General features: G+C 37.9%; 1 protein-coding gene across 1 annotated transcript in view; it reads left to right on the top strand.

The window, feature by feature from the left end:
• The first annotated feature begins 957 nt into the window (after positions 1–957).
• The window catches only part of SLC17A7 (solute carrier family 17 member 7), a 72363-nt gene continuing 59999 nt past the window's right edge, over positions 958–13321 (top strand). The window contains exon 1 of the mRNA XM_075605560.1: positions 958–1751. Coding sequence (XP_075461675.1) covers positions 1690–1751 — 62 coding nt within the window. The 5' untranslated portion in view covers positions 958–1689. The remainder of the gene's footprint in view (positions 1752–13321) is intronic.

The raw sequence follows: 13321 nt of genomic DNA, 5'->3' as shown, positions 1-13321 counted from the left end.
CTGTCGACGCATCATTTTACAATATTATTACTGGAGTATAATGCACATAGATGTCAATGTAATCTCAAACACGTTGGCGTGATCATAGGACATCATACATGAAGCTGCAGGTTTTAAAATATTTTATGAGGGGAATGCTCACTAGATTTTATAACTATATGGATGACACACTCATTCAAATTTTTACCTTTTTAAACTGAGACGAATCAGTCAGAACACTGTATCCACGACCCGCTTTGTTTTTACAAGGCATTGATCTTTATCTTTCCTTAGTGGTTGCATTATGGTCATTGTATCACTGCATAATACATTACTAACATATGTAATAATGGCCACAAGGTCCAATTGTAAGACCTGCACATAGTTCATAGTTTTCTAAAAGCATCAAGTATGCACCTGACAGAAGAGAAATTGTACAGGTCAATCACATATTTTAGGACATGTTAGAGCAAATGGTGTGTCAGCTACATGCCTTTTTACTTCAGTGCGCCTTTCTCTCCAAATGCACCGAAACATCCGCATTAATTTCTTATGAACATTTTAGGCTTGTCTAATTCCCCCCGAATTAACGTCCCAGAATCCACTTGTAGCGGCTGTTGTAATTGGTCTGGTAATACAATTACATTTAATTACATATTATTAACCGCAGCAAAAGGCCTGGAGCACATTAACAGGTTACATTCGTTATTAATATAGTCTCCAAGCAGAGCTCTGATTTAGTTACAAATTCCTGAACTGCAGCACATCACCAGCCCAAACCTACTTCCCCTCCCCCTTCCTAATTTCTATGTTTAGTTAAGTACCTTTACAGATTAATATCAGCAACGTGTCCTCCTGTACCTCTTACTCCTACCCCCCCCCCCCCCTCCTCCTCCCTCCTTCTCCCTCCTCCTCCCTCCTCCTCCTCTGTAAATCTGATGGGACTAGCAGGAAACGTTTTCTAATCCTCCTCCAAATATAGCATTTTGAGTGGAGCTGTCTGTGGTGCTGAAGGTTGGAAATGAGGGCGGGCGGGCGCAGGCACAGCACAAGCACACATAACAAAGCAGGGATTGCAAAGGACCCGGGCTGAGTTCAATCCCTGCACCTTTAGCTGTTAAGGGGGCCGAGGCTTAGAAGGGCAGGGAGGGATTGGGATAGATGGCACAAGGCTGCTGGGCTGATAACCTGCATTGGTGATACATATGACAAAGGGTGGGATTGGGTTGGAACTATCAATGGAACGTTGAAGATCTGTCTCTGGTGCTGAACCCACGGTGTGACTAGTGATTGTTGAACAGTTGTCTGATAAATGTATCATGACTACTGGTTACAGAGCTTCAAGATAACTCTGATTATAGGGATTTTTCCCCCCACTCATTCATGACCAGCCCACGCAAGAAGGAGGGATATTTATTGGATATACTTCTGCTCAGCAAAGCTTGATCTCCCCTTCTATCACTCTTATGGCTCTCCCCATTACTACTTAAGATGGTGTTTTTCGCTCACAAGGCCAGACCTTAGTATCCTCTATCTTCCCCGTGTCCTCATTTATTTCCTTCACCTATTAGGATAAAAAAAAATCACAGTAAATCCATTTTTGACAGCAGATTTTTTTTGCCCGCCTTTAAAGCCGTGATGAGAACTTTTTCTTAAAAGGACAGATCTCAAAGCTGGAAAATACCCGAGGAAGCGGGTCACAAACTCACCATGGAGTTTAGGAAAGAAGAATTCAAGAAACTAGCTGGGAATACCTTAGGACAGCTGCACAGGTATTTCCCCCCATTCTTACCCTATATACTCATTCTTCTTATTTATATATCATGCTGCATTTCATTGCTACATATTTTCACTAGTTGCTTCTAAATTGTGTTGTTGGGAGAGATATTTTTTTTTTAAATCAATGCTGCTTAATGAAAAAGCGATGTAATACCGATGGCAAAAACAGCACCAGATTTACTAAAGGAAATTATCCAAATGAGAGCAATATATATTTTTTCCTTTAAACAAAAAAAAAAACCGGGACTGTTTTTTTGTTCTTGCAGCAGGAAGACTGATAAAGGACAAAATAATTCTGTAAAAGTGGCACCTGCCATTATTAGATTATGTACATCAAGATTCATACAGAATGGCCACCCAACAGAATATTTGTTTCATCAATTTAGCCCATGTAGGTTTTTAGTAACATTGCTACAGGCACATATATGCTTATTGTTATCAGATACAAATTCTGTATCGTAAAAACTGAATGCACTTAGTCACTGTTCCGTACTGGGAAAGCAATGGTCCTATTTTTATATTTCGAATGGTTTGATTTATGTTGACAACCCAGAATGTAATTAAAACAGTGTTGTAACATTCATCACTGCTTTCTTTGAAATGCCCATTTGCTCTATTGTAAACCCAAGGGGTTATGTGCAGGATTTGTGGACTGCAGAATGATATTCCCTTAATATTCATAGTCATCCATTCATTTCCTTCAAAACTACTAATCCGGGAAACTCAAAGCTGCTTTTCCATTCACAGTCTTATACTATACTTTTTTTTTTTTTTGTATCTCTTCTTGATTAATTTATGTTCCCTGCTTGTCCTGGTAGTGGGTAGAACGGACCTTAATGTGCTTATAGGTTTAACAGGGTGAAATAGTGAGTGGAGTGATTACGTTGATGGCCTGCAAAGTATATTATCCTGTAATCCCACTGTGAGGTTAGGGATAATTTGATGGAGGGGGTTTTTAAATCCCTAATTCGAGCCGTCACTTGCGACAGGACATGAACATGGGAAGTGAGGTGTTATATGTGGAGGAAAATAGGGGACTGAATACATGTGATTCCTATTAAAAACTGATATTTCAGTATAAAGTGATACCTTTTTTTTTAATTTGGACTAACAGTTGATATTATATGACAAGCTTTCGAGAGTTCTCCAAGGTTGTCTTATAATATCTATTGTTAGTCCAAATAAAAATGGTATCACTGAAATACTAATTTATTCTGCACTATCTTTAGACTAAAACGTCTCTTTCTACTTATTTCAATATTAAAATAATAATTACTATTTGGAGAAAAATTGAGAAATATGTTCTATTATTGGGTCTGCTGCTTGCAATGACGCAGTCAATAGCATATTGTAGTTTATCATATGGTATGTTTGATATCCCGATGTATTATTGGGTGTATTGAGGAGACGGTTTATACACACTGGTCATGATTTGTCCTCTGCGGGTTGCCTAGTCATGGTGTTCTGACAGCAGAACCCAGGTCAGGACTGCAGGTGCTGCAGCAATTTTATTGGCTGTAACCTTCCCAAAGTCACCTTGTGCACAACCTTCTTCTATTGATAGCGGAATCAGACTGATGACTGACCAGAAAGTCAAGTTCTGGCTCCTCCCACGAAAACCAACTTCTAATAAACACCCTACAGACAGATTAGCTATTCTTGTATTTAAGTAATCATAGTATTGCACATTTTTGTTACTTGTTTAATAAACCTATGTAAAGCAATATTTTATATTTCAAGAAATACTGTGTGTGTGTGTGTGTGTGTGTGTGTGTGTGTGTGTGTGTGTGTGTGTGTGTGTGTGTGTGTGTGTGTGTGTGTGTGTGTGTGTGTGTGTGTGTGTGTGTGTGATATTACATATTAAATATGAATGACAATATTTGGCTCAATAGGTGTTGGCAAATGAAACTAATGAATCGCAATATCCATTACAACCACGCATACAGTACATTTCCAAACGTAATATAACCTTGCAACTGCTCAACCCCGTTCGTATCCTATATTGTGTATAGTTCTGTATGTTCCACGTTTGGATACGTTATGCGCATAAGGTCTGTGCTTCTTCGGGTTAAAGTTCCCTGCCCTGCGTACTGAATCAAATTATACAACCGGAATCACACCAAAAGGTCTGGTTTATTGATTAAGACAAGAGTGGGTAATTGCTGAGATGACTTTTAAGAGACTCCTTGCTGACAAGAACATGTTTAATAATTGATATGTTCTTCAAATAAATGCAGAACCTTCATTTATATTTCATGCAATTAAACATTGGCTGATGTGAACAGAGTGTTTAATTGGAATCTGATGCAACTCTGCAGCACTAGAACAAACAAAGCCCATCTACAGTATACCAATGTATACAAGAGGCGGGGAGTCAGAAAGTCAGGTTTAAAGAGAACCAGTAAATGATACAGGGGCCATGTTTTTTTTCATAGTCTCTCATATGCAAAACTGGGATACATTGGTGTAAGAAACAGCATCAAGAAAAGAAACGCCATGCATTAAATAAGATATTTCTCGCAGATAAACTGATGATGTTCCTGCATCCGTTATTATCGGTTGTAACTTTATTGAATCATTCCCTTTTTATCTAAAATTTCCAGCTTCAACACAAGAGTATCTGGTGTATAAAACAGCACCTGATTTATTAAAGGAATACACATCTCATGACACAAAACCCCACAGAGACATTAAAACATGTAATACATTTACATTATAAACAGCGTATTATTTAAAAAAAAAAAAAAGGGTACAGTTGAAGCAGGAGAATCATGAAAATATGTTGAGTTTTCATATTATATGATAATAAATCTTTGGTTTAACATATCATTTTGGCTGTTTGTAAATGATGTCTTCATTGGCATTTTATAATTCAACACCAGCATATTGTTATCGTTATGTATGAATAAACGCCAACCCTGCTACATAAATAAATAAATACATACATACATACATACATACATACATACATACATACATTACATACATACATACATACATATACTGTATGACTATACCATTGTCAGTGACATTTAAAGTTGATATGCTATAAATTACAAAATAATACAGCTATACCTATACCAGTAGGGTACACAGTCTGGAATGTTTATTTATACTGGGGTCTGATATTTAAGGCATAATTCACCTTATTTAACCTACTACCTAATTTGAGCATATGACCACAACGAGCTTAGTTTGGTGCTCTGTAGGATCATGTATTTCATGCAAATATTTAGGAAAGTTTCAGCTTGTTTTAATATTATGCTGTAATTCTGAGAACAGTGTATCTGGCTGTTATCTTCTTTCTGAGGCCTTTTGATATTCTGCAGGTCTGGTGCTGTTGGGTTGATGTTTCTGTAAATAGGTGTGTTACAGTATGTGCTACTATTCTACAGAAAGAAGACACGGTCATCATTACAGTAAAAGATTATGGGAGCGATTTATTGAAACCCAGAGCTACAAATCTAGGTTAAATTGGTGCTGAAAAACAATCCCATCATCAAGTGCAATGTTTCTTCCTCGTTCTCTTGCACTTTCACATTACACTTGTACCAGTTTTACAGACAGAAGCTAACCATAACAGCCTATAGCTGGAGCAATACTGGTGAGAAATAAATCAAATTAAATAACTAAAAAGCAGATGCAGATTTACCAAAGAAATGACCCCATTCCTAGTTGCTTTCAAAGAGATGTGTTTTTTTTTATATAGATTGGTGCTGTGTTTGTAAATTTCTTGCAGCACTTACAGTACCAAGGAGGAGGACTTAGATAAACAGCCTATTGTGATAACAAATCTCACGTTTTACCCAAAATCATTAAGTACCGCAATGAGGGCTATTTAAGAAAGTTAAAATTGGGCACAAATCCTTGAAAATCAGGACAACTTCCTAGATGACCTTGTGCTGGTCGGCATTATAAAGCTTGTTCTGGTGAGTTTTCTGCCTGGTTTGCCAGGGATAACGCTAATTGAACCATTAGGTGATTTACTAAAGGAAAACGGGTGTTTTTATGGGTGTATTCCCTACAGTATATAGTATATTAAAGCCAAAATAGCCGCACTCTTAATGAGTAAGTACCTTAGTAGGCTGTAGTCCTGCTATGTAAACTGGTAATCTAATAGCATTATAGATGGACGCAGGGTATATAAAAAATATGACTGAATATGCAAAAAATGCACCAACCCCAAAAGTAGTGAAAAAGAAAAGATTTCTATTTATTAATTCATAAAATGCCAGGTGTTCCAAAACAATATAATTGGTGAATTATGGGTTAATAAACACATTTCTATCTATAAATCAAATGGAAATATTACTGTGTGCTCATTTGCATATCTTAGACAGGTCTGCAACCCTGCGTTTCACCATTAAAGCCCAGCATACAGTGCTTCCACTGCAGCAAGGGATTCTGGGAAATGAGCGTGCTCTCTCTCTCTCTCTCTCTCTCTCTCTCTCTCTCTCTCTCTCTCTCTCTCTCATCTCTCTCTCTCTCTCTCTCTCTCTCTCTCTCTCCTCTCTCTCTCCTCTCCTCTCTCTCTCTCTCTCTCTCTCTCTCACTCTCTCTCTCTCTCTCTCTCTCTCTCTCTCTCTCTCTCTCTCTCTCTCTCTCTCTCTCTCTCTCTCTCTCTCTCTCTCTCTCTCTCTCTCTCTCTGTGTAATAATACTAAATGGCTAAGGTATGTGCAAATCTTCACATACAGTTTATATACTGTAATATATAAAATGTTGTTGATGGTAAATTGTTTAAAGAAAAGAACACACACACATATATTGTTCGATTTACTATCAATGACAACTATTTAATAATATGCCCTGTGCTCTCACTACATTCCTTATCATTTTATGCCAGGAAATATCATTCACACTGCATTTACTAATCTATTTGTAAGTCTGCTACAAGTGCATTTTATTTACTAGCTAAACGTGTGAACCTAAAACTCGCTATAAGTAAATTGCCTCCTATATGTGAGGGGGAGGGTTGGATTTCCAGATGCACACCTGATACATTTACAGCTAATAAATAAGGAGGAGGAAGGGATTGTATCATGTGATATATTGGTGGCACAAGCCATTCTTACCAACACAGCCCAGAGCTAAACTCCTTAGTGAATAAGACTGCAGGGCTATTTTCATCCATCTAATGATCAGTGCAGGAAATCTTTCAAGTCGATTAGATCCATCTGACTGAGAGATACACAGGGGAGGGAAGAGGAGAGAGAGATATTTTTTTAACAGCTCATATATTAGCCACTGTCCATCTGTCCTCCCACTTATCACCTATTGTATAATTAACCGGGTTTTAAAAATAAAGATTTCCCCACAGGATAAATGCAGGTGCATAGAAGATATATCATGTATCATTTTTATATCATGTAACAAACGTAAGAACATTTTTATTCACCAGTTCACACCTGTATTAGTTAAGATGGGGAAATTACTTTTTTTTTAAAGCAAATCAGTGCGTGTGTGTGTATACACACATGCACACACGCACTGATTTGCTTTAAAAAAAAGTAATTTCCCCATTTTACAGTAACATATATATATATATATATATATATATATATATATATATATATATATATATATATATATATATATATATATTTTTTTATATAATAGAGGAGTTGGGAAAAATATAATGTATTCACCTACAGCAAGCGCTGAAATCGCTGCTGGAACTATTAACCCCTCTTGTTGCCAGCAAAAGGCATAAGGTATTTCATAGACGCTCAGCAAACTCCCATAGGAGTGAATGGGGTTGAATGGTTATTCTTCATGTTTGCATCTATTATAGAGACATCACAGGTTATTGCTCCTCTCAGCCCTGGGCTCAGGCTGGCCTGTGCATGCTGGGAATATAATTAAAATCGTATTTCTCTGTAGTCTCCCAGGATTACAGCATAACAACACCGAATCAACACTGCAGACACCACATACAGTACAGTACACGTCTGTGCAGGGTATGCCAATACTTGGTATTTTTCTCCTTGAATTGTCTCATCCCTGAACTGCAGAACAGATCGTGAAATTGTGAGCCTCTTCGAAGTTTGGGGTTAATTCATTATAATCTATGGATGTGGAGTATTAAAATAAATACTGGGGACCGTTTTAAATGTAAAAATGTAACATGAAAGCAGGTATATTGATCGAAGATGTATGGTTTCAATTACTGAGGAGGTACAGTAGTTTGTTTAAAATAAAATATTAACACTAATAATCATTAACAATGCAATTTTCTTGTCTGTGAGTCCTGAAGAAGAGACATTTAAGCCTCTAGAAAATGGCATCTTTACATCATAAATTAGATTGTAATCAACTACATTTTGGATTTAAAAAATCGTACCCTCAATTCCAATCTACATGAGTTTTTTGTTTCGCTTCTAAACTGGTTAAACTGGTCAGTATGTTTTCAATTTATTTCCTTTTCCAGTAGTTACTATCTTCACAGTCATTCTTATAATTCACAAAATAAAGAATTTTCAGTAAACAATATGCTTTGGAGATGCTGTTTAGACATTCATAAGAAAGCAACATGTAACCAGTGAATATGGAGGGATGTAAATACAGGAACGAATCTACTTTCATATGTTCTGTCATTCCCCATTTATGGTTTTTACTATGTAAAGCATGTCATTTTTTAATGTATTTACAATCTGACATTCTGGTTGAAAGAAACTAAAATTGTCTCTCAATGAATTCATTTCATGGAAGCGTTGGAGCAGTTGATGTATGGGATAAAATTAATAAATTGATTAAAAAAAAAAATATTCAGTTGCGAAATTGTTAATTACACTAGCATCACAAGGGACATGATTAATAATGAAGTGCAATTAATGTTACGATTGATCAGAAATACAACATGACCACCTTCCATTTTCTTGTTATGTTGTAAAGATACATTTAGATTATAAGCTCTTTGGCACATGGATTTATTTACCTCTCATACCCTTGTATTTAATTACTATCCCCTGTATTCGAATGACGGTATCATTCCATTAAAGGAAGTGTCTGTGTGTGGGGCTGGACTGGATACAGTCATGTGAAAGCCACTGGTTCGAAGTGGCTGATTGCTGAAGGGTTTCCAACCCCCTCATCATGTATGTATGGCTTGTATGTCTTTATTTATATAGCGCCATTAATGTGCATAGCGCTTCACAGCAGTAATACACGTGACAATCATATAAATAATACATGATACAAATAACACAAAGGGGAGAAGTGCTTCAGACATAAAAGTAACATTTAGGAAAAGGAGTCCCTGCTCCGAAGAGCTTACAATCTAATTACCCCACTAACTCATATATTGGAAGCTGAGGTTCTTTACTGAACGTAGCAATGAAGCTTCGGGTAATGTCTGTTTCAAAGTCAGTGTTATAACGTGGAACAAACTCATGAGCCCTCAGCTAATAGGAAAGAAATACCGTAGCACCCATGGCCCTTTCACAGAGGCAGATGCTGTAAACCCCAATATCCCCCTCCCCCCCCCCCCCACAGGGAGTATAAGGATAATAGGACTCCTGTCCTGTGCAGCGACTGAAAAAAGAATACACCCTGCAAACAATGATGTCATATAAATTAACTCTTTCACTGCCAGTGGGGTGCTCTTATCCCTTTTTATTTTATTTTTATTATTGTCTGCATCCTAATTTTGTAATATATATGGACATGGATGGTGTTAACTACATTACAATGCACAAGCCTGTAAAGCCACAGGTTACCAGGGGCTCAACCAATATCAACTTGGCACGGTAGGGGTTAAAAACAGAAATATCACTGTAGCTAGCGGTGTGGGAACATGAATGAGATTAACCCTCTGGTTTATGGCGAGACCAGAACAGTACAGACAGCAATTGTCTTCGGGGCACGCTAAGGGTTAATGTTCTTTCTATTCCAGTTGTGCTCTTGGAAGGATTACCATCTGATTCATGTAATCCACTGGGGAAGCATTTCACTCTTGGTAGAATTACTCTTTGAAATCCGGAAAAGCAGAAAAGATTACTGAGGAAATGAAGGATTCTCTAATATGTTTCATTTTTATTTTTCAATGCTTAAATAATAACCTGTTAGAAGCAGCCGAACCCTGTGCAACCAACTCTACATGTATGTCGTGTTATTATCAGTGCATTATTTAGCACTGCCTGTGCCTAATGTGTACACACGGTAATAAATTCAGCAGCTATTCACAGATCAGACATCAAAGGAAATAATGCCGAAGGAACACAATATCTCACTTTTAATTCAAACACGTTTACATTTTAGGTAGGAATTTGTTCTTTATTCCCTCTATAAATGAGTGAATAAAATGAGCCAGCAAGAACAAAGTTAATGTGTTTACCAATGAATAAGAAACAAATCCCACATCATCTCGATCCACTTGATTTAATCTCTTTCCCTTTATTCTCTCATTCTGTTTCTTTGTTACTATTCTGTTACTCTGTTCAATCCACTTTATTCTCTCCCGCTCTCGCTCTCCCTCTTCTTCTCTTTCCCGCTCTCCCTACCTCACTCCCTCCCTCTCTCTCTCCCTCCCTTTCTCCCTCCGTCTACCTCCCTCCCTCCTTCTCTACCTCTCTCTCTCCCTCCCACCCTCCCTCTATCGTTCTCTCTCTCTCAATTTGTAGGTTCACTTTTTGAAAAAAAATCGACAAAAAAATATATATTTATTTTGATTTTGATTTAAGCATTAATATGTAGTTATTATAATTTAGCGTTATTATTATTAGTTACAATATTATTGCTTCACTATATTAATGAGGAAAACTAGCCATGTCATTTTACTGCAGCTGTTAATATTTTGCTACTGTACAGACAATGTGTGTGTGTGGAGTTTGAGCAGTAAGATATGTATCTTTTGTTGGTGAGATTATGGTATCAGAACAGTGAGTATCTCATTATTTCATGTATAGTTTATGATTGGGGCCTAATAGGGTCAGTGCTTGTTCTATTGTATTTTTTGTTATAAAAACTATTGTTCACATTTTTTAGAAAATTCAGCTGAGGTCAGGTTACTTTTAGCTTAAGGAAGATGTAGCTTTCTCTTGACATGCGTCTTCCATTGGAAGGCATTATTCACCTTAATACAATTTTTACCATGCTTTCATTGGGGGTAGGGAAACAAGCATGAACAACTCAAATTCTCTATTCTGCATCCATTGTCCATTATTTTACATATACTTAGAAAGCCGTTTGTGTTAAGAAGATAACAATGTTTTCCAATTTATTTGAGCAGATCAGATAAACCTTAATAAAAAAGGCACACCTACCGTTTTGTACACTTTTACTTAAATATCACTTACCTGTGGCCTAATATATGGTACATCTCTTCACGAACCACATTACACATTATACCTGCACTTTTCCTTCAGCTTGTAAGCTCACCTGGACATGGACTTCTTCACCTTTTGTATTCAGATGTGACAATGTATTGTATTATAGTGTAATATATTGTTCAAATGTGTGCTGAATTTGCAGAGAATTAACGTAAAGAATATTTCAATCGTTATGTGAATGGTAGGCTTTATTTAACTAGAAAGTCACAGAGGGGCTGCCTAACAAACTAAGCAAGGGAACTCTCACTAAAGACAAGGGCATTCAGGGGCAAAGTGAAAATATCAATGCATATTTATTGGAGACAACTATGGACACAAAAATATCTAAAAACAGAGAACAGACCATCAGCAGATAAAGCACACCGAATAACGTGCAAAGAGAGACATAGGGGCCGATGCAGTAACTTGCGAGAAGGCTGAATTTGGCTGTTTTATTGCGAGATTGGCATGTAGTATGCAGTTGATGGCGGTATGTGTGCGAGTTACCTGAAAAACGGCATATGCAATTGTTGCCGGAAATCAAGCGCTGGCGGGGTGGCGAGAATGGCTATTTCGCCATATTAAGCAGCACGCAGAATGCAGTAGATGCCGAGTAAGATCTCGGGGGTGCGCGGGAGAAACTCCTTGCGAGAAAAGCGCCAAAAAGCTGCGGCACCAACATGCAGGCGAGAGCCGAAAATTTCAGCTGCTAGTGACATTGTTGTGTCATTGTACTGTTGCTGCTGGCAGCGCAGCTTCAATTGTATTACATGTCATTCAGAACCTGTTACATGTGTTGTTTATAATAAAATACATTATTAATGTTAGCCAAAGGTGTCTGTCTTGTGAATGACAAGAAGCAGGTATGTTCCTAAAACTATCTATTGAGGGACAGCGCTGTGAAAGCCTTGCTAATGTCACTAGCAGCAAGAAACACACTGCTGTGAGTAACAGAATGTAAGGTCAAACTATCATGAGGTGATTTTTTCATGTTCAAAAGTTGCCGCCAAATTCTTCTTCAATACAGATACATGAGGTCATCCCCCTCTTGCTGCATGCACGGGTTACAGTACACACAGCAACTCACTGAAATGTACTGTAAGCTTTGCAACAGAGTCCAACACACAGACACAAATGTACATGAAATGTCACAAGACACATGCACACATGTATCACCTCTTCACGTGTCAAAGAACAGAAGACACAACTGTAGCACTGCACCAGGTATGTTTCCAAAAGTATCTAATTAGGGACAGCAGTAAAAGGTTTGCTAATGTCAGTAACAGCAAGACCGTCACTACCGTGAGTAACTGAAAGCTTTAAGCAAGAAGGAGTTTTTTTTTATTTATGTGCAGAGGTTGACGCCACATTCAAGTGAAATAAGGATACATGCAGTCATCCGCCACTGACTGCAGGAACTCGCAACATGTGCAACTCACCATTGTATCTCACAATCGCTATTTACTGCATTTAGCGGCAAATTCCCGCCAAACACAGGAGATTTAAGCGCGCTGCCGACACACACATATCGCAAGTTACTGCATCGGCCCCATAACCTCATCTGAATGAATGAGGAAAAAGTGGAGACAAATTATTATTAGGGGTTAATCACAGTTTCCACAAGTCACCCAAAGCAAATGTCCAAACTGGGAATCAAATATTTTGTTAAACTTGCCCATTTTCCCTGTAACTTGTAACATGGTAATCGCTACAGCTTCAACCCCGAAACCCTGGAGGAGGCATGTTCATATCGCCAAAAATGTGATAAAAACACAAAGTTCTCTTTTCTTTCACTTTCGAAATCAGCTGAACATTTTTCCCTTATGCAAATGTGGGCAAACATCTGTGAAGTAAACTTAGACTTCCTTGTCCATCTCTAAATCTGGGTGAAACCTTTGCACTCATTCAAAAATGTGGCATATTCTTTAGATTTACAGCTAGCAAAGAATTCACTAACACATGAAACATTGCCAGAAATCCCCAACTGCAAATACATATTATTTAAAGGGCACCATGAAAACTTTTGTGCAAATGGCTTTCAATTATGTAATGCCCCAAAGTACTGTATTACCCTTTTCGTCCAGGGAGTACATTAGCACTGTGGGGGTCTGCAGAATCTTAATGCAGCCTAGAGGCGACGTGGTTCTGGTGGCCATGTGGCTCATGAGAAAGCCGCACATGGGAGCGCCAGAGGGGGATTTGTAGTTCTCACTGGCATCGTAGCACATGGGAGTAACCAGAGCCACTAGCACCAAG

The sequence above is a fragment of the Ascaphus truei genome, chromosome 6 (assembly GCF_040206685.1).
Source record: "Ascaphus truei isolate aAscTru1 chromosome 6, aAscTru1.hap1, whole genome shotgun sequence".
Classification (NCBI taxonomy): Eukaryota; Metazoa; Chordata; class Amphibia; order Anura; family Ascaphidae; genus Ascaphus; species Ascaphus truei.
The sequence above is the reverse complement of the archived record's forward strand: the minus strand, read 5'-3'. Positions and strand labels throughout refer to the sequence as shown.